Source organism: Gopherus evgoodei, chromosome 2 (genome assembly GCF_007399415.2).
Source record: "Gopherus evgoodei ecotype Sinaloan lineage chromosome 2, rGopEvg1_v1.p, whole genome shotgun sequence".
NCBI lineage: Eukaryota > Metazoa > Chordata > Testudines > Testudinidae > Gopherus > Gopherus evgoodei.
In genome coordinates this window covers 276,795,427-276,820,923 of record NC_044323.1, presented here as the reverse complement: position 1 = coordinate 276,820,923, position 25,497 = coordinate 276,795,427, and the positions used below count along the sequence as shown (strand labels likewise).

The 25,497-nt window shown below is 44.6% G+C and overlaps 1 protein-coding gene across 5 annotated transcripts in view; it reads right to left on the bottom strand.

Moving 5' to 3' along the window:
• The window catches only part of NSMCE2 (NSE2 (MMS21) homolog, SMC5-SMC6 complex SUMO ligase), a 266,354-nt gene that overhangs the window by 211,788 nt on the left and 29,069 nt on the right, over nt 1-25,497 (bottom strand). For all 5 annotated transcript variants that reach the window (XM_030553820.1, XM_030553818.1, XM_030553821.1 and 2 more), the window contains exon 3: nt 21,735-21,841. In XM_030553820.1, the coding sequence (XP_030409680.1) occupies nt 21,735-21,841 (107 nt within the window). The remainder of the gene's footprint in view (nt 1-21,734; nt 21,842-25,497) is intronic.

The following is a 25,497-nucleotide window of genomic DNA, read 5'->3' as shown; positions in this document are numbered from 1 at the left end:
GAGAAGCTGTTGTTCCTGCTCCCCAGGTTGAGCTAAGCCTGCTCTCTGCTCTAGCTCTTTAGTAGGAGAGAGTGACAGAGTGTCCTGCTGTATTGAGCCTAGAGGTGCCCTGCAGGGAGTCTGCTGCTGGTGCGCGGGCAGACGAGTGGCTGGGTGCCGACGCTCTTCTCGGTGCCGAGGCTGATTGCGCTGTCGGCACCGCAGCTATTTTCGTTGCTGAGGCAGAGCGCACTGGCGGGACCGCGGTCGTTTTTGGCGCTGAAACTGACCAGGCTGTGAGTACCGCGGCTGTTTTGGGTGTCTGTGCCGAACGCGCTGCCAGCACCGCGGCCATTGCCGGTGCCGAGGAGGAACATGGTGCTGGTGCTGAAGCCCCTATCAGTGCCGAAGAGGAGTGAGTTGTCCGCGCCGCAGTCGTTTGCGGCGCTGAGGGGACCGAGTCAACAGGTGCCTTCCCCGCACGGGAGGTCTGGTCCCTGCCTCTAAGCTCTGTCAGAGCGGTTGCTGAGGCGTTAGAAGAGGCTGAAACAGCTGTCCTTCGTGCTCTCAGCACAGGAGGTAGGGATCTTGCCGGAGACCCCCTAACCCTGTTAGAGTCTCGTTTGTGAGACTGCTGAGCTTCTTGCCTCCGCTCCAGGGAGGGTGAAGCAATGCCCACTGGTTCCCATCTGGCTGGGGAGCGTGTGGGAGCAGGTTCTATCTTTCCCGTCTCCGACAGCAGCTGCAGGGATTTTTCCATCATAATGATCTTGAGGCGCAGATCCCTGTCACGACAAGCTCTTGACTTGATGCTCGCACAATGGAGGCACTTCGCGGGGATATGGGTGTCCCCGAGGCACTTCACACAATGAGAGTGGCCATCTGACCACGGCATGGAGTCCTGACAGGAGATGCATCTTTTGAAACCTGAAGCTCCTGGTATTAAGAGTTAGAGATGGCAGAGGAGAGTGTCTCAATGGGAGACAAGCCTGAGAGTTGTGGTTTTTTGTTTTGTTTTGTTTTGTTTTGTTTTGTAAACTAAGTAACTAACTATGTAACTATGCTAAAGGAAGGGAAACAACTGGGAAGTAATTAATAATTATTTCTATGTTCTTTGTTACTGTTTCCTATAGAGATCAGGGAGGAGAAAGTAGCACTGCCTCGAGTCCCGTCTTCAGCCGAGGATGGTTGAGAAGGAACTGAGGATGGTGTGGGGCGCACGCACTCAGGAAGATTCCAACTAGACGGGAGATACCATCTGGGTGCGTGCACCCCAACCAGGCACTGCTACCAAAAATCTCCGATCAACAGCGCCGGGACGCACCGTCACCTAGAGTGGAGCACCCACAGGGACAGCACTCGAAGAAGAATCGTGTCTAACCACCTGGGGGCAAATGCGAACCAGGGGCCAAGGCACTACCTTGGGGAGACTGCTTCGCCAATGCGCTTGAATGCAGTGCTGGCTGGGGATAGAGGTCCCCTCTCGCCTCAACCCCACAAAGGGGAGAGATGCTAGCGGGTGAATAAAGCCACCTAGAGACCGTCCTAGCATGATGATTGGCTCCCTGTGTGGTGGAAATCCCCAAGAATTGCCAAAGGATCAATGAGGTGGAAGAGACTATGCTGGGCTATGCACTGATAGAAACCTTGGATACAGTTTGACTATTAAAGTTGTGACCTGGTTAAAACCCATACCACGTGTCCTTACCTTCTTCCATGCAGTGAGCTCACCAATGTCAGCTTGACATTTCACACCATTACCTGCCTACACTTGGTGTCACATGCTCTTGTTTCTCTCTTCCACCATGGAGTAAAGTCCAGACACACATTAATATCACACAACCACTTTTTCCTGGCATTACCTTCAGCCTCATCCTCCCAGCCCACTCTCTTCCTGCATCCTCTTCTCCAGATGGTCTGTTTTACCAGCAAAAACAACCCTGTCCACAGAGCTTTGATATCTAGCCACTGGTCTCTGAATCCATGGAAGATTTGCAGGACTGGGCATGAATCTCTAGTTGTAAAACACCAGAGTATGCAGAAGGACCTAAGAATGTGCCCGATGATTCCCTCCCTGAGGAAGTTATGGATCACGATCAGTAAAACAACAAGTTACAGGCCGCCCATGGCTGTATCCAGTCACTCCACTACTCATGTTACAGCCAGCATGAGAGGTGCTGCCTACAGAGCTGGGACACCAGAATCATTGTGTTGAAAAAAACACCCAACTCACAAGCAAAGGGGAAAAAAAGACTTTAGCAGATTCACTAACTCATATGGAATAATTACAACTCCAACCTCAGAAGCTGCTGCTCTGAAATAGTATTGTAGCTACCATCAGGACAGGCACCTTAGAAGAGACTTTATAGATTTCCAAACCCAAACTGCAGAGGAAATTACAGATTAGGATGACATGGCTCCCAATTGGGATGAATCAAGTGGACACAGGCTCACTAAATCCTGTTGAGATAATTAGCAGTCTATGAAGTAAATGCAATTATCGTATTAGCATGGTTTGCTCCTTTAGCACTAAATGTAGTTTTAATGTGTGTGCTTTTGAGCGTGCTATGCAATATGCTGGCCCTGCCTGAGTCTTTTCTGCCTTTTCACCTGACCTGCCTACCAAGGGTGTCATTGCCACTTGGTGGTGTAGTTCATGAGAGCACATCAGGGTATATCCACATAGCGTTTTGGAGCCTGTGGGAACAAGCCTCCCAGCCTGGGTCGACAGACTCAGGCTAACGGGGCTCATGCTAGTGCTCTAAAAATAGCTCCACAGACACCACTTTGAAGTTGCAGCTTATGCTGGAACTCTGGCTCTGCACCAAACCCCTCCCTAAGCTTCAGATCCCAAGCTCCAGCCTGAGCTGCAACTTCAAAGCGGTGTCTATGGAGCTATTTTTAGCGTTAGCCTGAGTCTGTTGACCCAGGCTGGAGGCTTGCTCCCACAGGCTCCAAAACACTCAGTAGACATACCCTGAAGCAAAAGCTTTTCTGAACTGTTATCTATTCTATATTACATTGTGATTGCTAAGTTTTGTCTCAGGAGATTGTTCCTTGCAGTCCTTGTGGAACGATTTGAGGAGTAAATTACTTCTGGGGAGATCTACCACCTCTCTCGATTTTGCATTACCTTCTTTGCCGTTCCTGGTTTCACTTGTTCTCTCTTTTCTTACCTACAGCAGATCATTGTATATCTTTTCCTGAAAAGTCTTCAAACTCCATTTCCTCTCTCCTTCCAAACCACGCTGTGTTCTCTTTCTTGTTCCCTATATGTTCTGTCTCTTCTTTTCTGGCTTCTCCTCATCTTCTTTATTCTTCTCTTTTCTAACTAATCCCATCAATCTATTGTGTTCCTTCTCCCCTCTCTCACACTCATCCAGGCTCTTACTCATGTCCATCTGCGGTTGAGGATGAATGTCTTTCTTCTTACTTACTGAACGTAGATTTATCCAGTCTTATGACAGACTATATTATTCAGTCTGTGATTATCCAAATAATGTAATACGGGACCAACATAAACTCAGGGTGGGATTTTCAAAAGCTCCTCAGTGACTTAGAAGCCCAAGTGCCAGTGAAAAGTCAATGGAACTTGCGCTCCTAAATTATGTAGGCACTTTTGAAAAACGCACTTAATATTTTATGTACAAATATTCCTAAAGCATAAGTTGCATTTATTTGAGAAGCACTGAATCAACTGCCAGTGCTCCTGTTATAAAGCATCAGTTTTATCTTCTAGAAGTGAAGAACAGGGCTGGGCTTTCGTTTTGCTTTTGCAAAACCTTTGTCATCCTATTTCAATTTTGAAAGTATAAAACCAAAACCACTTATGCTTTTTGTTTTGATTTGTGGCTTTAGGTTGCAGTAAAAGGCCCCAACCCCTTTACGCAGATACTAGAATGAACAAACACTGGCCTTCCAAGATTGTTTACGATCATCTCATGGAGCCCACAAGTGTGGAAGGTTCTTCAAAGTACACATGCTGCACAAGAGCTCCCTGCCCTGAAGAGCTCACAATTAAAATGATGGATCAGGCAGACAAATGAGGAAGAAAGAAGGCAGCAGACAGCAGAAAGAAGACAGGTTACACATCTAGGAGAGTGAAGCACAAGCAAAAGCTTGTAGCACATTTCAAATGTAAGGGGCACCATGATAGAAGAGATATTTGTGCAAGGACTATGCAGGAATTGGTGTCCAAAATAGTGACAATGAGGGTGAAGCAAAAGAACAGGTCAGAGAATAAATTCAAGAAGCAGTAGATATAAAAATGTAATTCAAGGAAGCGTATAAAGGTTTGTCTACATAAGAGTGTCACACCAGTCTAAAGTAAGATGTGAATTTAAACTGACATCATTATACTGGTATAACCCTCAGTGTAAACACTTTTATTCTGATATAAGTTTGCCTTTTTCAGTTTAGCTTGTGTCACTTGTGAAGGGGCTTAGGAAAAATTTTAAAAAGCCTCTCTTATTCTGGAATAAGAGTGTTCACACACTGGAAAGAGATGTCACTCACTTTGTACAGTAACTGGAGTTTTTTGAGGTGTGTCCCCTGATGAGTGCTCCACTTCAGGTGTGCATGTACTCTCTGTGCCTTTGATCACAGATATTTGGTAGCAGTGCCCATTTAGCCCATGCATGCATTCAATACATCCTTATACCCCATACCCAGGATATATAAGGCTCCATGGGTGAACCACCCTCAGTTTCATCTCTACCGCCAAGTCCCAGAAGGAAAACTTCAAAGCAGAGGGGAAGAAGGGCAGATAGAGGAACCTCTGCAGGAACATACATCTCAAAGAACTCCAGTTACTTCACAAAGTGAGTAAGCTCTCCTCTTTCCTCAAGTGATGTCCCGAGGGCTGCCCGACTTCTGGTGACTCCCGAACAGTATCACCTAAGGAGCGAGGAGCTTCAGAACAGAGTCTGTTACTGAAAACAGAACTGCATTGCCAACCACAGCATCTGATCTGCAGGCAGGAACCACAGCATATAGGTTGAAGAAAGTATGTACAGAGGATCAGGTTGCAGCTCTGCAGATTTCAGTCACTGTAAAATCCAAATAGCGGCGGTCCATCACTGACTGGGATAACCTCCCAGCAGGAAAGACAACTCTTAAAACTCAGAGATCCTGGAATATACCAAAACCATGTTCAAAACAACCCCTTACCAACAAAAAACAAAAAGGAACCAACAGTTCCCAATACCTACTAAGAAGCTAAATTAACTAACACTAAAAATATTAACTATACCTGAAACGAGTATGTGAAGAGAACAGGCACACTCTATACCAGAGGTGAGCAAACTACGGCACGCGGGCCACATCTGGCCCGCAGGATCGTCCTGCCTGGCCCCCAAGCTCCTGGCCCAGGAGGCTAGCCCCTGGCCCCTCCCCTACTGCCCCCCCTCTCCTGCAGCTTCAGCTTGCTCACTCCACTGCCAGTTCAATGCTCTGGGCGGCAGAGCTGTGAGCTCCTGGGGCAGCGCAGCTGCAGAGTCCAGCCTGACTGGCCACCGGTGCTCCAGACAGTGCGGTAAGGGAGCAGAGGGGTTGGATAGAGGGCAGGGGAGTTCGGGGTGGAGGGCGTGGATAGAGGTTCGGGGGGAACAGGGGGTTGAATGGGGGCGGAGGTCCCGGGGGGAGTTGGATGGGGTGGCAGGGGGCAGTCAGGGGCAGGGGTTCCAGGGGCAGTCGGGGGACAGGGAGTAGGGGTGTGTGGATGGAGCAGGGGTCCCAGAGGGCCATCAGGGAACAGCGGGGTTGGATGAGGTAGGAGTCCTGGAGGTGGGGAGGGGCAGATAGGAGGTGGGAGCTGGGCCACAACTCCCTCCCCTAACCGGCCCTCCATACAAATTTATGAAACCTAATGCAGCCCTCAGGCCACAAAGGTTGCCCACCCCGCTCTACGCTCAGTCTCAGGCCAAAGGGGGTTGAGAGGGAACTGAGGGCAGTTCACCTGTGCAGACCTCTATCTCCTTGATACAAGCCACAAGAATGTGTAGAGAGTATGTGCAGGTCTAACAGGCACTGCTAACAAAAATCTCTGATCAATGACACAGGGGCACATGCACATCTGAAGTGGAGCACACATAGGGGCACTAGAGTATACTGGTATAAGTACACGAATATAACTGGTAGACAAGGCCTGCCTTAGCTTCAAAGTGTGAATTAACTGCAGCCAAAGAACAGAAGAAGGGAAAACCAAAAGTTAACTCTATGGGTGTTGGTGAACAATGGCTTAGAAAAATGAAAAGATCAGTTCAGCTGTTGGCAATGTTTCTGATGCCAGTGAAAAATGACAAATAAGGGGGATGGTATAGCAGAGGCAACGGATCTGGATTATTTTTAGTTTACAGTGACTGTATGCAAACTCTGAACACAAAACTTAGGTTCTGAAAAAAATCACCCCAAAACACACCTGTTGCTCACCTCATCTCTATTTTCTAGATATGTTTTGTGAAACAGTACCTTGGTAATCTTCCTCAGTCAAAAGATTTTCTCCATAGCACAGGCTGTGCTGATACAAATGACACACAAACATACTCAGAACAAAAGGTTAAAGCCCTCTGCAATATTTCATTTCCATAGAGATTTAAACATTTAATATATCATAAAACGAAGAAGTGATTCAGTACATATAACACCGATCTACTAGATGCATTAGTCATTCAATAAAAACAATGCACTGAGGATTTCAGAAAATACCCTACAGAAGGAAAATAAAAATAAATTTACTTAACTGAAGGGTTGGGGTAGAAAGCACATATGGTACCTTACTTCATAGTTCATCTTCGTTTTTCCAGCCATAAATCAGGATTATCAACGTTTATTATTTAACATGCCCCAAGGATTTCCAAAAACATTACTTCTGTTGTCAGCAGCTTTTAAAACTAGTTTATTAAGGCTATAATCCTGCAATCAGTACCAATAGGACAGATCCCCTAATCTCACAGAGAACCCATATACGTTATTACTGCTCCACATGGGCACAGAGTCCACATTAGTAGATCCAGTTATAGGACTGGGGCTTAAAATGGTAGCACTGGCTGTAGTTTAAATGGCAGTAGAAACAGGGTTACCAATTTTCCAGTTGCAGAAAACTGAACACCTTTGCCCTGCCCTGCTCCTTCCCAAGGCCCCACCCCTGCCCCACCCCTTCTCTAAGGCCCCACCACCCGATCATTCCATCCCCCATTCCTCCGTCACTCGCTCTCCCTCAGCCTCACTCACTTGCTCATTTTCACCAGGCTGGTCAGGGGTTTGGGGTGCGGGAGGAGATGAGGGCTCTGGCTGAGGGTGCTGGCTCTGGGTTGGAGCCAAAAATGAGCAGTTTGGAGTGTGGGAGGGGGCTCCGGGCTGAGGCAGGGGGATAGGGAGGGGGTATGGGCTCTGGGCTGAGGGGTGCAGGCTCCGGTGGGCCACAAATGAGGGGTTCAGGGTGCGAGGAGGTCCCCACGATGAGGAAGGGAGTTGGGTCACAGGGAGTGGGTCAGAACTCCAGCTGGAGGTGTGGGCTCTGGTGTAGGGCCAGGGATGAGGAGTTTGGTGTGCAGGAGGGGGATCCGGACTGGAACCAAGGAGTTTGGAGTGCAAAAGGGGGTTCAGGATGTGGGCTGCACTTACAGCAAGCAGCTCCCGGAAGTGGCCAGAATGTCCCTTCAGCTTCTAAGCAGAGGTTCAGCCAGGAAGCTCTGCATGGTGCATGCAGCCCGTCTGCAGGTGCTGCCCCCACAGCTTCCATTGGCCGCAATTCCCAGCCAATGCGAGCTGTGGAGCTGATGCTCGGGGTGAGGGCAGCGCACAGAGCCCTCCACCTAGGAGCGGCAGCACATGCCGTCCACTTCTGGAAGCTGTGCAGAGCTAGGGCAGGTAGGAAGCCTGCCTTAGCCCCGCTGCGCTGCCGACAGGACTTTTAATGGCCTGGTCAGCAGTGCTGACCGGAGCCACCTGGATCCCTTTCTGACCAGGCATTCTGGTCAAAAACTGGATGCCTGGCGACCCTAAGTAGAAAGCAGCTGAGTGGAAGGTATTTTGCTTATTTCCTGAGGAGGGAATCTTCGTGTTAACACTAGTCAACAAGTCATATGCGTTGTTTTTAAATATTATACATTCCCCTGGAGATTATGAGATGAGTGCATTTTGTAAAACTACATAAACAGAATAAAAAAGAGGCACAACTCATAGCTGTAAACACATTAAGATTCCAAAATCAGGGCAACATATTCTGACAACTTGTGACCACTATAGTCAATGAGAATCCAAACACTATATATACCTCCATCACAGACATTTTCTCTAGGTTGAAACTTGGGATGCAAATACTTTGTGTAGATTTTTTTTAAAATACTTCAGTTATGTATAAATTATAACAGTGGAAAAGAGGACGTTTACCCTTTTAGACATTTGACACTCCTAAAATGCTCAAGTAAACTGGATTTCAAAAATGAAATGCATTATCCATGTTGCAGGGTGCGAGACGCTACTGCAATACATATAATAAAAGTAATAATCATAACAATTTTTCACTGGTGTCTTCTTTTGAAATGTGCCTGTTGACCAAGCGCTATAAACATTTCACTGCACCACGAATACTTTTGAAAATTATTTGTGTTTTTAAAATACACTTACTAAGTTCTTCCTATGTTTTATAACCTTCCACAAAACGTTTCTTTGAAAAATAATTTTAAAAAAATGAAAAAAAAATCCAACAATCTTCTATGTTTAAACACTTATGATTCGGGCATGAACCTTAATGAACTAAGAAACAAAGTTCAGCCATGGAAATTCAGAAAGCAAACATGACTAGAATAAGAAGAGGGAGTTGCAGTCTGTAACTTACAGATATTTGCCTGTCAGATGGCTGCTCAAGTACAGTATAAAAGTTAATGGAAACTAGGTCAAAAGAAAACTAAGGGGAAGGATGTGTCCTCTGATCTCCCAGCTGTTTAAAGCAAGGAAAGTATATGGTGATTACTGCCCAGTGTTTTCCAGCTGATTTGCTTTAGTTTTGTGGACAGTAAAACAAGGTCTGAGAAAAAAGCCTTAAAAGACTAATTCCTGAAACTTAATTTTCATTCCCTGGCTGGTGAAACCACCTTCCATCTTACAATGACATTGGGTCCACATTAAATGAGTGTCTCAGAAAGTTTGCTCAGTGTATGCGCAAAATCATAGTTGTTCTAACTGACAGTGCTATAAACTCTATGAAGTATCTAAAAACCATCTGTGTTTGTTCCTCCTGTTTCGTTATCATCAGTAATAAGGAACTTAAGTTGACCATGCAACTGATTCTGCTGGAGGCAGCTCACTCTTCCATAGCTTTGTTGTATCAGATATAAACTGCCCCTATTGGATTTCTGCTCAAGGAATTTATGGTGATGGTGTTAAACTTTAAGGCTCTTGTCCAACTTCCATTAAAGTCAGTAGAAATCTCTGTTCAGTTTGGGACTTGGGTACCTGAGGCCACATTTCACCCCATCGGCTGTGGCTGTGATCTGCACAGGTGCTCAAGCTGGAGTTTCATTGTCTTAAAAAGGAGGGGGTTGCTGGCAAGATGTTTTCAAGGAGGCCCAGCCAAATCAGGAATTAACTTCCTCCCTCCATGCACTATAGCCCAGATTAGATATCCTTCTGGACATATTACAAAGCCTCTCTTTATTCTTGAGCATTTAAAGAAAAGGTGAGTTGCAAGACAAGGTCCTGACCCCAATCTGGGTATTAGTGTGTTGACTCCAGCAACCATTTTTGCATGTCTGCTGGTGCATGGTTATTAGAATGGGATGTGTAGATTATTATTATGTAGATTTGAATTGTGCTTTGATATTAAATTTTTTAAATTATGTAAGGGCACACAGAGCATACATCAAAATAAATAAATAGTTCACATCAGTGTTCTTACTATTAGATACGCCACAGTCTTCCATTATGTTAAGAGTTATGCCCCATTTTAAAATATTTTAGAATGTAGCCATAATTCCTAACGATTTATAAAAGTAGGTAGCCAATCAGTATGAAGTTTCACACATGGTTAGTTTTTATGCTTTTTGAATTTTGTGTGTCCTTTTTGTCTGGTTTTTCCTTCATACATTTTTAACAGGAAGCCTTTGACTTTGGCTGAAATTTCTCCTTGGCCATCCTACTGGTCATTGTTGACTGATCTCTCTCAAAAACATTGTCCTTTTACACAAAACTTGGTAGAGAGGCGCACCTGAAGGAAAAGCAGTACAACAAGGAGTTGTTGATGTTAGATTTTGGAACATTTGTACTGTACTTGTATTCACTATACTTACAGACTTGATTGACGGGAGCTGGTCACACATAAGGCTGTAAGCCTGATTGTTGAAGAGGACCAAGTACACGCAAGTCTGACTGGCTGATGTGGCGACGGGGGGTGGTGGGAGAGTGGGGTAAGTGCACACAAACATGACTGATTGAGTCAGGTCCATGGAAATCTGATTGACGGGGTAGGCAGATATAATACACTCTCCATAAGGACCTACAATTTACTGTCAGATTTTGTAAAGGGTCTTATAACAGGATTTGTGCCTCACTGTTGATGAGAAAAGAAGTCGCCATCCAATGACCACTTCTAAATAAGCATTAAAAATCTTAGGGAAATAATACACAAAATTTTTTGTTGTAAAGCAGTTAGGGCTGCCCCCGCCCCCGCTCCCACCCCCTTCTTGACTCAAATCCACAAAAATAGAACAGAAATATAAGCCATTCAATAGTATGTGCCCTCTACTCCAGGAGTGGCCAAACTTTTTGGCCTGAGGGCAGCATCGGGTTTCCAAAATTGTATGGAGGTCCAGTTAGGGGAGGTTGTGCCTCCCCAAACAGCCAGGCGTGGCCCAGCCCTGCCCCCTATCCGACTCCTCCTGCTTCTCCTCCCCGATGCCCTCTCCCCTTCCAACCCCGGAATTCCTGCCCCATCCAACACCCCTTCTCCCTGTCCCCTGACCGCCCCCGTCACTCCATCCAACCCCCTCTCCTTCCTCACTGCCCACCCGGGACCCCTGTCCTCATTCAACCCCCCATTCCCAGCTCTCTGACCACCCTGACCCCTATCCATACCCCTGCCCCCTGACCACCACCCCGAATTCCCCTGCCCTCTATCCAACCCCCCCCAGCTCCCTGGCCCCTTACTGCGCTGCCTGGAGCACTGGTGGCTGGCGGCATTACAGCCACGCCACCCAGCTGGAGCCAGCCACGCCACCGCGCAGCACAGAGCACCGGGTCAGGCCCCAGCTCTGCAGCTGCGCTGCCTCAGGAGCTTGCAGCCCGCTGCCCAGAACATTGTGCCAGCGGTGGAGTGAGCTGAGGCTGCGGGGCAAGGGGGAACAGTAGGGGAGGGCTGGGGGCAAGCCTCCCAGGGCAGGAGCTCAGGGGCCAGGCAGGAGAGTCCCGTGGGCCAGATGTGGCCCATGGGCCATAGCTTGCACACCTCTGCTCTACTCCTTCACTCACACTCATACACTTACTATTATCCCAACTACCATAGAATATGGACCATCCACCTTAACTCTGACCCCTAGAGATACTAATCTTCCATCACGCCCTTTAACCACCCTTCTGCACACAACACTTTATCAAAGCATTGGGACGACTTATCCAGGGTTATGATGGATTCTCCATCTGTGGCAGTTTTTAAATCAAGATTGGATGTGTTTCTAAAAGATCTGCTCTAGGAATTATTTTGGGGAAGTTCTATGGCTTCTGTTATGTAGGAGGTCAGACTAGACGATAATAATGGCCTTGGAATTTATGAATATATAAACTGCCCTCTCCAAGTGCAACCAGCTCCTATACCAGACATTCACAATTAGTAGTGCTGGGAAGAAAATAAGCTGGTAAAAACCAATGACAGAAAAAAAATTCCATTGATGTAGGAAGCATCTACACTGTAGAGCTATAGCGGCACAAATGTAATGCTGTAGTTGTGCTACTATAATGTAGACATACCCTAAGACAATGCCATTGGTATCAAGTACATATGAAGCCAATCTGCCAATACTTAGTATCTGGTGTAAGGTTTATTACTAAGAGTACAATCAATCAGTTGAACTACAATGACACTAAGCATAACATCTGTTATTCAATCTTAGCAGGATCAGACCCTGTTTTATAATCTGGGGCCCCAATTCAGCAAAATAATTACACACACTTTAAGTACATGCAATCCTGCTAACTTCACCGGGACAATCCATTAAGTTAGGCATATGTTTAAGTACCTTGCTGAATCAGACTCAAATTAAAAAACAGAACTAAGAAGTCATTCTTAACAAGCCAAATTTGTTACAAATAGAATTATTTAAATAGGAAAAACAACGGTAAATCTACGTGGAGAGGATCGATTGAGAGTGTTCAAAGTAATGAATTAAACAAAGGGAAGAGTATGAGTAAAATGGAGGAATATACATTAGTGCTGAGGCTTTCAGAGCAAATTAAAGAGCTCTATAAAACAACTCTGCATATACTATACTGACAAAACCCAGGTGTTAAGTGACTGTAGTATACAGATTTAAAGGTGATTAAGGATACATTACATTAAGTCTCAAGAAAAATAAATACACCTTAAAGTATAACATATAACAAATGTTACATGCTCATGACCGTTTAGCTCCAGGAATAGGTTGTTCACCAAAATAACTGGGAAGTGTATTTAAGAAGCATCTGTGAACAATAGCGCTAATCTCAGCTCTACTGTAATACAATCTTTCTGCCATCGTTACTTTAATATAACAAACTTCATAGCAATAGCCACCAAAACAAAAACAAAAAAAGTGGAACCTAGTTAATTTTAAAATGGAATGTTGTTTAACTGTGCCTACCACAAAATATTACCAATCCTATTTTAAAAAAATAAGTAAACTGAAGAACAGAACATGTCTATCAAACTGGGTCATTCATTGTACTTCAGTGGAGTCATGATGACTGAACTGAGCTCTGAGTTAATGTAAGAGCCCATCAGTGTGGACCCATTTGATGGATCAGGGCCATCTACTATAAATTAGAACTTCTCATTGTACTTAAAAGACACCATTAAGTAGTTGCTGACACCAAGTACTTAGTGCTTCATTCTGCCATGTTAGTAAAAGAGGTTTCATTATAACACAAATTAAATTAGTTATTAATATTGTTTTGCTATTTCAATCTGAGCATGACTGCCAGAATAAAGAAAATGACAAGGAGGACAGTCTTGTTATTAAAGCCCTGGACTGGGACTCAGGAGCTCTCAGTTCCATTCCTGGCTCTGCCACAGACTTCCTGTGTGATCACAGACAAGTCACTTAGTTCTCCGATTCCTCTGGCCCAAATCACGCGCTTAATTTTAAGCACATGAGTAATCACAGTCAAATCAATGAAGTAACTGACAGGCTTAAAGTTAAGCACATGCTTAAATGCTATGGGGGATTGGGACAGAATGCTTGCCACTATGCAGAATGGAGCCCTTAATTATTTTGCCTCATATTCTCAAAGGTATTTAGCTCAATGGGAGTTAGGCACTGAAATACCTTTGAGAATCTGGGATTTTGTATCTCAGTTCTCCATCTGTAAAATGGAGATAATATTCCTTCCTTCCTTCCTCTCACCCTTTGCCTATCTAATCTATAAAGATTGTAAGATCTTCAGGACAGAGACTGTCTTTTACTATGTGCCTAGAACAATGAGGCCTCATTCTAACCTTATTACAAGTAACACATAATAATAGTGGAGTATGACTATGTGGTTTGGGAGACTATATTAAAGAGTTCAAAATAATGTTTTCCTTGTTCAGCCATTGTTCTAAGCCATAAGAAAGTCTATAGGTAAAATTACTGACTTTTGCCAGCAATAAATAAGACAGATTTTAAAATTCTTAATATTAGCAGAAAAAAAACAAATAACTCCTAAGAATGATTGGATTAAAGACGGGTTTATAAAAACACACCCATCATGGTTTTTTGAAATATTTACACTAATTAAAACAATGTACTGCATATTTGAATATAATCATATTAACCACCCACCCCCAAAACTGCTCCTAATAGGAAAAAACAAGACAAAAACAGAACTCACTAAGGGAAATTACTCAGGAAAAATGGCAGTGAACAGATATGCCTTAACTCAGGGTGTGTTCAATAAACGGGGGACTGAATTCCAGAATCAAGAGCCCAACTGCTGAGAATACCCTGGCTTCCCACCTCCAAAATTTAAATCCATATGAGAAAAGCCACTAAGGGTATGTCTACACTACGAAACTGGGTCGAATTTATAGAAGTTGATTTTTAGGAAGTGATTTTATACAGTCGATTGTGTGTGTCCCCACTAAGCGCATTAAGTCAGCAGAGTGCGTCCACAGTACTGTGGCTAGCATCGACTTCTGGAGCGTTGCACTGTGGTAGCTATTCCACAGTTCCCTCAGTCTCCGCTGCCCACTGGAACTCTGGATTGAACTCCCAGTGCCTGATGGGGCAAAAACATTGTAGCAGATGGTTTTCAGTTCATGTCGTCAGTCGCCCCTCCCTCTGTGAAAGCAAAGGCAGACAATCGTTTTGTGCCTTTTTCCATGCAGACGCCACATTGCTTTCAGCAGATGGTGAAGTAGGACTGCTAACCACTGTCATCCAAGCAACTCTGCTCTCCTGGTGCCATGAATCGACCTCGCAGGTCCTTTTGTCATTCAGCATAAATATCTATTCTCGTGGCATCCATTGTCCTCCACCACTTCCACTGCAACTCAGATTCATGGCATCATTAGAGCAATCTCGCAGGTCCTCTCGTTGTTCCGTATAAATATCTTGTCTTGTGGCATCCGTCATCATCCACCGCTTCCACTGCAACTCTGCTCTCCTGCAGACGCCATACCACGGCAAGCATGGAGCCCACTCAGCTCACCGCTGCTGTTGTGAGCATTGTAAACACCTGCATTATCCTGCAGCATGTGCAGAACCAGAACCTGCAAAAGCAGGCGAGGAGGCGACGGCAGCACAATCACGATAGCGATGAGGACATAGACACAGATTTCTCTCAAAGAACGGGCCCTGGCAATTTGGACATCATGGTGGTAATGGGGGCAGGTTCATGCTGTGAAACACCGATTCTAGACCCGGGAAACAAGCACAGACTGATGGGATCACATAGTGCTGCACATCTGCAATGATTCCCAGTGGCTGCAAAACTTCCGCATGCATAAGGGCATTTTTATGGAACTTTGTGACTTGCTTTCCTCTGCCCTGAAGTGCAAGAATACCAAAATGAGAGCAGCCCTCACAGTTGAGAAGCGAGTTGCCATAGCCCTGTGGAAGTATGCAAATGCTAGACAACTACCGGTAAGTCAGGAATCAATCTGGAGCAGGTAAATCTACTGTGGGAGCTGCCGAGATCCAAGTAGCCAACACAATCACTGAGTTGCTGCCATCAAGGGTAGGGACTCTGGGAAATGTGCAGGTCATAATGGTATTGGCTTCAGGATGATAAACAGTTCCTGGCTGTCGGGGAGAATGGTTTCTCTGCTTGCGTGCTGTGCACTATCCTCATCCTCCTCCACCTCCTCATCTTTCTCGTCCCCAAAATCCTCATCCCTCAGACAAGCCTACCAAAGAGGCAAACGGTCGCCCCAAGTCAAAGTCCAAAACATGCCGCTTCTTTGATGAGCTGCATGCAATTTGGGGGGGCTCTACCACTACCTCACCCCTGTCTGTGGACACCTGCAAGAAGGCAGTCTCATGCCACAGGGATGTGTGGCATGAGACTGCCCCCTTGCAGGTGTCCACAGATGGGTGAGGTAGCGGTAGAGCCCCCCTGAATTGCATGCAGTTCATCACAGAAGTGGCATGTCTGGGGCTCTGACTTGGAGCGGCCGTTTGCCTCTTTGGTAGGCTTGTCTGAGCTCCTTATTTTTCATGCACCACTGCTGCGGGTCCCTGCTGTAGCTTCTGTCCATCATGCCCTTGGGAGATTTTTTCAAATATTTGGAACGGAGTTCTGATAGCACAGATTCATCTCCCCAAACAGAGATCAGATCCAGTACCTCCTGTTCGGTCCATGCTGGAGTTCTTTTGCAATTCTGGGACTGCATGGTCACCTGTGCTGATGAGCTCTCCATGGTCATCTGTGCTGATCAGCTCGCCATGCTGGTCAAACAGGAAATTAAATTCAGTAGCTCCCGTGACTTTTCCTGTCTACTTGGCCAGTGTATCTGAGCTGAGAGTGCTGTCTAGAGCGGTCACAATGGAGCATTCTGGGACAGCTCCCGAGGGCCAATACCATAGAATTGCATCCACACTACCCCAGATTCGACCTGGCGATGTCGATTTCAGCGCTAATACCCTCGTCAGGGAGGAGTACAGAAATCGATTTTAAGAGCCCTTTAAGTCAACAAAAATGGCTTCGTCGTGCAGACAGGTGCAGGGTTAAATCGATCTAACGCTGTTAAATTCAACATAAACTCGCAGTGTAGACCAGGGCTAAGTCACTAAGATCCTTGTTCTTAAGATTATCCAGGAATCCAAAAGTAGCTGCAGAACCCAAAAGACTCCCAATTATAATCCTCAGGATTAAAATAAAATAATACCTACTATATAGCACTTTCTATTGGTAGGGCTCAAAGCATTTTACAAAGGAGGTAAGCATCATTATCCCCATTTTATAGATAGGGAAACTGAGGCACATAGCAATAAAGTGACTCACCCACAGTTACCCAAGCAGACCAATGGCAAAGCTGCAAATGGAATCCAGGTCTCCTGAGTCCCAGTCCAGCTCTCTATCCACTAGGACTCATTATTTTACAAAGTAACAAACAAGCAGATTTCTGAAATAGAGGGAGTAGATATGAGCTTCACCTTTTCTTCTGGAGGTTCTCCCAATGTATCAACATCACCTCCATCTTGTCTGGACCCAAAGCCCTGACATGACCAAGCACTGGGAAAGCAGAGATACTGTGCCTCTTGCTCTGATAAATTCCCTCTTACCTACGGTGCTGGTCCTGCAAACACTTAGGCACTTGCTTAAGTTTACAAATGCAAATAGCCCTACTGATGTCAAAGTACATAAAGACAAGTGCGGGAATAAGAATTTGCAGGATCTAGACCACTGGCTACGTCTACATATTCCACACCCTTAGCAACATAAGTTATACCGACATAAGCACTCGTGTGCACAGCGCTATGTCACTGGGAGAGCTTCTCCCACCGACATAGCTTCCACCACTCGTTGTGGTGGGGTTTTTATGCCGACGAGAGCGCTCTCTCCCGTTGGCACAGAGCATCTTCACCAGATGTGCTTCAGAGGCACAGCTATATCGGCACAGCTGCACCACTGTACATATAGATATACCCATAGTCTCTACAAAGGAGAGAGATTCTTTTCCTCACAGTAAGGCACTCAGAAACCATGTTGAGAATGTGTTATATGAACCTAGATAAATCCAGCAAGAACAATGCTCTTGTATTTCTTTAAACACAATGTTTGATAAATGCAGCTTCTATTGCATTGCATGAAACATGGCCTCCAACATATTACGAAAGTGAACCACATGGGTAGGAGCTAACTAATTCACATAAAATATGCCTGGCTATGTTACAAACATAACGGCAGCCTGTTTAGGACAAAATACACACACATAAAAGGGAAGTAAATATTAAAAATGTGGTGAAATGCCTCCTCAACCCAGCTTTTGTAGGGAAGTGAGCACACAACCTTAACACTGTAATCCAGTTAAGAACTCCAAAGTTAGTAAATGCAAGAATTAAGGTTGCCCATGCAACCTTAATTTGCCCCCTTTGTACACATATATTATGATACAGTCTCTTAATTACATGGTCACATGCTTTTTTTCCAATGGGCCCCTGCCTCCTTCAGTACACTAAATGGACCTGCTCTGGGAATGAATCAGGGTGTGTAGTGAAGGAGTCTCTTTCACTGATTGTGTAGCTATTCAACATTTCTTTATTTTTCTTATTCACTGTATGGCCTCAGGGCTTAATTTACACTATCCAAACCCTGCAGTGAATAAAATACTATGAATTTCCTCTGGGCTTTTCTCTAGTGTTTTCACCAAACCATACGAGTGCTTCACAAACATTAATTAATTGATCCTCATGACACCCATATCAGATTATCCCTATTTTACAGTTGGGTAACTGAGGCACAGAGAGATTAAGAGCTAAACTGCCCACTAATTTTGGATGTCCAAATTGAGATACTTGTCTTATCAGAGAACTTCACATTTTTACTGCACTTCAAAAAAAAAAAAAAAAAAAAAACCACATAGCTCCCATTGACTTCAGTTATAGAACTTGTGCCAATCTGGATTTAGTTTGGGCACCCAGAAAAAGAGGAACACACAATTAGTGATCACCTGTGAAGAATTTGGTTTAAGGGCCTAGTTGCAAAGGCAGGACTAGAATCCAATTATCCAGCAGGGCATTCATCTGCATTAACCATGACACCATCCTCTCCCTTCCTACAGTCTCATGCCTCATTCACCACATGTATTCCCACGTCCGCAACTGATCCAACCTCCCAACCCCATCTCCAGCTCATGCCCCCTCCCCTTCTGCTCTGATAACTTTGGTGCAGCTCCTTTGCCCTCTACCTCCTCTTCTCCTGTCCAACCTCTTCCTTCTCTGTGCCTATGAGTCCTCAGCCACTCCACCTTTCTTCAGCTCCTATCCAACCCTCCTAGCTCCTGCCCACCACCCCGTCCAATTGCTTCATCCTCTACACATACATCTCTCCCCAGTCCTTCCCCCTCCCTCCACTCCTCCCCAGTCTCTGGCTCCTACAACCGCCTGACTGACTGTCCCTCATAGAATGTTAGGGTTGGAAGAGACCTCAGCCCCACCTTAGTATCTTCTTTCCACTGGTACAATAAATGCCCAGATTCTATGCTGTGCAGCAGATGGTCTGAGGGGCAGAGCCATCAGGGAGCTGCTTATGGTTTCCTGATTCTCAGGGCAGATCTGCCTTGGTTGGAATAGTCTGGGGATTGCTCTAAATTACACCAACTGGACACAACCCCTAATGAACTATATGCCAAAAGAGCATAGATGAAGAGCGGAGTACTTCAGCCACTTCCCTGTCCTGCCTATAGCACTCTCCTGTGACAGGGCTGAGAGGTAAAGTGGTGTCACAGGAGCTAGGTACACTATCTCTTTGTCAGATAAAAGCTCCTCAAGGCAAGAATTTCTCAATTGGCCAGTCCAGCTTGGTTCCCAGCCTCTTTGTTCCACTCAGGGAGCATAAAGAGGCCAGAACAGAAGAATCTGGCTTTTAACTTTATTTTAAGTGAAAACAAACGACATCACTGTTTAGGCTTCTTTTGCATGGAGAGTAACTTGGGCAGTGTTTACTTTACAGGAAACAGACTCTTGTTAAAAAAAGAGAAGTGGCACAAGGCAAGTCATTACACAGGTGAGCTAAATTCAGTGTCAGAGGGAATTTCCACGGACAAAGGATTTCCCACAGTCTCTGGTTGGAAACAGTACTGCATTTGCTCATTTCTTACTCAACAGGCTGCTGATTCAACCAGAAGAGGATGCGGCTAAGTTTCACCTTGTGTGTTGCTCCAACTGCAGATTAAGTCAACAAAGACTTGGCTTTTGGAAACCTATAACTATACTTCATACTACTTCCTTGTTATTTTCATTGTGAGCTTCTGTTGTCTTATACTGGCATGTAAGTGTAACATAAGGGTTACATAAGGTGAAATATCAGGAGTTTGAAATCCAGACAACTGTATCAGAAGAGATCCTGCCTGCAGGCAGAGGGCAAGCTCTCCCTATCCTATCAGCTTCAAGCTTCATACTGGAATCACTATGCTCTTCATTTCCACACACACGTACACAGAACAACAACGGACACACACTTCGTAAGATCAGATTGATGAAAGGTGGTTTTTTTACTTTCAGGTTGAGTTATGTTAATAAATGAAAAATGGTAACCTCTGTCTGCACAAATTAATAGTCTGGTGCTTTGTCCATGGGAAAGAGTTCGACCCTCTGTTGGGCCTTTACCACGACAGCAGGGAGCCTGGCCAGCAGAGCCTGATTTAACATGCGGTTCTGTCTGTTCTGCTTCCAATAGCAGCTACCCTAACTTTGGAAAGGATGAAAGAGAAAAAGCACCAGTGTCTCATTCACGTTAACTATAGATTTCAGGGGAAAGTCTAAGGTAGATTGACAGCTGGCCATAGATGCCAGCGGGAGAGATGATGTATAGTTTGGAGGCCACCTGCATGCTTTGAAATTAGCCCAGTTGATGGTGGTGCAGAATAAGTAATAAATAGAAGAGTAGAACTGTAGAAGCTCCCACTTCCCATGAACAACTACAGAAAAAACACCTGCTGTCCTCCCCTGATCTCTTTGTTCTGCTGTGAGCCTGTAACCTATATTACACTTCTTCTCCTAGATTGAAGACACCTGCTCAGGGTGACTTTTTTCCCCATGTGACTTTTTTTTAAAACACCTATCAAAGCTCTAGAGCTTCAATGCTTTAGAGAAGAGATGTGATATTTGGCAGGGAGAATGCTATGGTGGCAGGAATGTGTCTTTTGCTCTCTGTGAAAACCTGCCCACAACTGGCCAAGTTAGGAGCCCCTGAAAATCTCAGTTTGCATATGCTCAGTAGAGACTTGGCAGCTAAATTCACAGAAGACTCCCACTCTATACTGAGCATGGGACAGGGGCTGAGAGCAGGGCTTTCCCTGCAATTGCTTCTCCTGGCAGCTGGGGGCTGCTCTGAAGCCAGTCACAGGCAGTGAAAGCAGGGACAGTTTCTCTTCTATGCTTTCAATGCTCCCCCTGCTGGTGGCAAGGCAGTTGATGAAAACAATCAGCTTGCCCGGAAGGCAGAGAGGTTGAAGAGCTGAGCTGAGAGAGAGCTGATGTGGGAGTCTGAGATGAGGAACTGAACCGAGATAGGGGACTGGGCCTGGAACAAAGTGCTGACAGTCAGGACTTGGGGACCAGGATGAGAAGCTCAGGGGGGTGAAATGGGGAGGGGAGATTAGGACACAGACTTGAAGGGGCAGGAAAAGAAGGGGTCGTGTGCAAAAGGAGCTGTAACCACTACAGAACACTTGTCTCCAGAACCTGGAATAGAACTTGAGATTACAGTCTCAACATTCCTCTGCGGTCAGCAAATAGCTGTGAAAGCCCTGCAAAATGTGTGCCTCATCTCCCTCTAGTGTCTGGCTCCACAGATGACAACTTTCTACTGCTATTACTTACTCTGTTAGCCCAAGTGGCAGAGGTCTGGGCTATAGATTTGAAGGTTCTAATCTTGATGATGAATCCATATGAGAGTCAATATGGTTCAAGATCATGGAATTTCTGATTACCAGTTCGCTTTTTTAAAAACAAAAATGCTATTTGCTCAGCATCACATAGGAACTTTATGATGGGGCAGGGACAGAATCCAGTTCCTAAAGGTGGCATTCAACTGCCTGAAGCAGGGGATCATCTTTTTTATTCCCCCGGTCTCCTACTTTGTTCACTACACATCTTCCAACTTTTGCAGCAAATGATGTACATTTCCTATAAAACTATTAACTACACAACCCTGGTTCATTCCCAGAGTGCCTTCCATCCTCTACACTGAAGGAAATAGGAGTACTGTGGAAAAAGTAGTATGTGATCATGTAATTTGATTCTGGCATTTCCTAACTTTGCAGATTTTGACTCTGAAGACTAAATGTTCTTTTAATGTAATTTTTGTAATTAAAAGTGTTTTAGAAAATCTCATCCATATTTAGCATGGCAATGATCATTTACCTGCTGTACCGTAGCTTCAACTGCTTGCATATAATGGTTTAGCTCTCTGTCCATTGCAGCATATTCTAGCATCACACTCTCCATACTGTTAACCTCCTCTACATCATCTGCAAAGCAAAGTACATAGGTATTCATCACTCCTCCATGCAAATGGGAACATGACAGGATAAGAGTTAGTTAAATTCATCTGCAATCATTTTAAAACAAATTATTAAAATACAGTGAACATTTCATTACTCAAATCCCAATTAATTTAAATTCTGTTATCTGAAAGGTAGATATAGCCTCCCAAAGTTGAATTACAGGCTTAAGGGGTGAAACCCTCATAGTTTATAAACTCCAGGAGAAAACGTTTCTACTGCACAATTTTAAAAGTCTGTACTCTTTCCAATGTATGGAGCTCAATTTATCCAAACTCTGAATTATTGGATGTCTTTCTAAAACATGCTCTGGGTTAATCATAAATTGTTGGAACACTAATGAAGTAGGGCCAAGGATAGAATCCAAATGAAAGCTAGGGCATGTGTTATTCACAAGATTAGACCAGATGACATTATAATGGTTCTTTCTGAACTTCGAAATCTATGACAGAAAGTGAATGTCATGTCCATCTGATATGAAATTAAGTTTGAACTGTAAGTCAGTGGAGCAAGTGTTTAATGTACTCTGCACGATACTATGTTGTGGCAATCATTATTACAAAGGTTTTGTGCTAAATGTATTTAATTTTGTTACTTTCATCTGGTGATTCAATGCTTTTCTTTTTTTACAGTTGATCAGTGCTTGACCTTTGTTACCTAACAAGGAAGATACATTATTATCTTTAAAATATGGAAAGTACTTCCTATGTTGTGAATGAAAATACAGTAACAATATTTCACTATTTGTATTGTACAGCAGGTGTTTTTCATGTTCCTCAAATTTCAGTTATATTTTTTACCTATTTTGCAATCATAAGCCCTTTTACATTTCTTGGGTAACTTCAATAAACAACTTACTCAGAGACAGACACTTCCTGGGTTTCATGAGAGTGTGAGAGAGAGTGTGTAATTTCAGTTACCAACATCTAGTTATTAGGCAATCAGGATATTTTCTGCAGAAGTTGCATTTTATGACTCATCAGACTGCCTGAGAAATATTTAATAGAAACCTTGTCTCATTGTAGTGTTCAAAGCTATAATTAGTCCCCTTTCTTTCCCCTCTCCCCCAAAATAAACATTAGTATTGTAAAATCCAGACGGAGTCAGCATTTTATAACACAGGAAATAATGGAAGACTTAGCCATATGGGTGAATCAAACAGTGCTTTAATCCAGTTAGTAGTCATTGCCTACTCAACTGTAGTGAATACAGAACAGGTGTTCAGCAAGACATTGCTATTTTTACTCCCCTCTGCATCACTCCTAACACTTTCTTCCACCTTCACTTATGTCTCTGCTTTTCCATCCTAAACTCGCTTATTCTTTATTCGGACATTACCTTTCAGAGAGAGACACTTGTCATATACAGTACAAAAGTGTGTATAGTTTCCTCCAGTTGTGCAATTTTTTTTTTCAGCTGCGCCCTCACTTATCCCATGACAACACTGCAACAGGAACACAGCCCCTAGTGACCCTGGGACTCAATTATTGTAACTTCTTCCTTGCAGTGCTTCTACATCGCTAGCAGATTGTGCAGAATGCAGAAAAACGTTGCCTAACTGGTTTGAGCAATCAGGTCATCCTGTGGCTGCCCTGAATTGGCAGCCTGTGAAGCAGAGGATTGGCCACAAAAGTCAGACCCTCAGCTGGCATAAGTCACCATAGTCCCACTGACTCCAATGGCGCTACATCAATTCACACTAAATGCGGGCCTGTAGGATTTCCAAAAGCCCTCATTATATTAGAGACCTCTCTTGTTCTGACAGATATTTGCATTCTGACATCACCCATTTTCTAGTAATTCAACCATCACGTCTTGTGTTGCAGGTAATCATACCTTTGTACTGGTGGCTGTGAGAGGTTCATCTTCCTTCTCTGTCATCCATCCCAGGCCCATCTTCTCTCCCTTTCCAAACAGTGCTGAATGAATATTTTCCAGAGTGTTGCTTTCTTAAAACCACACACAATCTCATGTAATGGCGTGCTGGTTCCTGGGCACATGCCCATGTCCTAACATCCTGCTTCTAGGCTCTGACCAGCAGCTGAGTCAGATGACCAAGGATCATGTGCCAGCAGCCCAGAGGTGGCACTTTCTAATAAAAAAGAGCCTGAGCAGACAAAGGGGGGAAGCTCAGAGTCAGGAGAAAGACCTGGGAAGTGGCTGTCCATGCCAGCCAGGCGGAATATACCTATAATAGTAGAAGCCTCCCCTGAGAAAGGCTTTAGGAAGGAGATGGGTTTAGGCAGGAACTGTCAAACCTAATGGGAAGGGTTGGCAGATTAGTGCCGGAGTTGATGTTCAACTATTGTGATTTGTCAATAAGCAAGACCCCAGGACAAGAATGTTTCTTGAACCATGTGAGTCTACATACATTTAACAGGGAGACAAGGTGGTGTAAGCAGACCATGCCCATACCCCCGCATGTAACACCTTTCCCTTCCCTTATTTATCTCTCTTTTTGGTTATATCTATAGTTTTATGAGGGTGTCTTGATTGGTAAGGTTGAGTGAAACTATATGTATAACATGTAGTAGTTTGCCTTAAAGCTGCTGAGCCCCCCAGCCATCTATGTGAAAGATTGAGTTTAGCTATGGAGTACCATCACATATCGTACTATGTAGCCATTTTTCTCTAGATAATTCTCTTGTATGAGAAAATCCTCCTTATTTCCACACCAGCACGTCATGCAGTCTTGAGGCTGGTAGAAATGCCTCCATGTAATACATGAAGCTGAGACTAAATTCTGGTTTTTGAGATACTGAATTGTCATGTTGACTTTCAATGATAATTTTGTTAGGTCTGCAGCAGCTGAAACCATTATCCCAACTCAACCCCTCCTTGCCCCTGGTTGATGGTGGGAAGGCTGGAAACCTCCATGAGGAATACACTTATGGAGTCCCTCACCTATCATTCCCATGAGTGCGGAGGCAGGATTTGTTCAGTCCCACACAACAGACCCTGAGGCAGGTCTCCAGGGATGAATTAGAGGTCCATTGGAGCAGTACTACTAGGGATTCTTCATGGATGCTTCTGGGTCCTTGGGTGAGATGGGAGCAGGGGGATTGTGGGATGGCTGGGATAGTAAGGCTCTATAGAAAAGATAATACAACCCCAGGTTAAATGATAATACAGGTCCCCAGCTCTCCCAGTCTTCATCTACTCTATGTGAATCCTGGACTGAGAGGGTGACCTGCACAGAGTCTGGAAGAGAAGATCAGCAGTGCCACAGAAACAGCTGAGCCATCTTTCATACCGAATTGAGGTCCTTTGTAGAGTATATTTCTTTCATGAGCAAATCTAGCTAGGATGATCTGGATCATTGACTTTGACAAGGAAGTTACACTTAACGTTTTTTTTCAACTTTTCGGTGCGCCAGGGAAAATGCCTTCCTATGGGGAGACTAATAGAATTTGGTAAACTGTCTCTGCTGTTTACTAGTACAGTAGTAGAGTGCAAAGCTCTGCAGAGAACAAGCATACAGCACTGCATTTGACCTCCCAGCTCTTACCAGCAGAAACTGAAAGTTTTGCTCAAAGTTCAGCAATAGGGGCCTTCTCCTATGTGAAACAGTGGATTCAGCCAGCCAGAAGGAAAAGTGCAAAGACATTTTTACATAAAGTCAG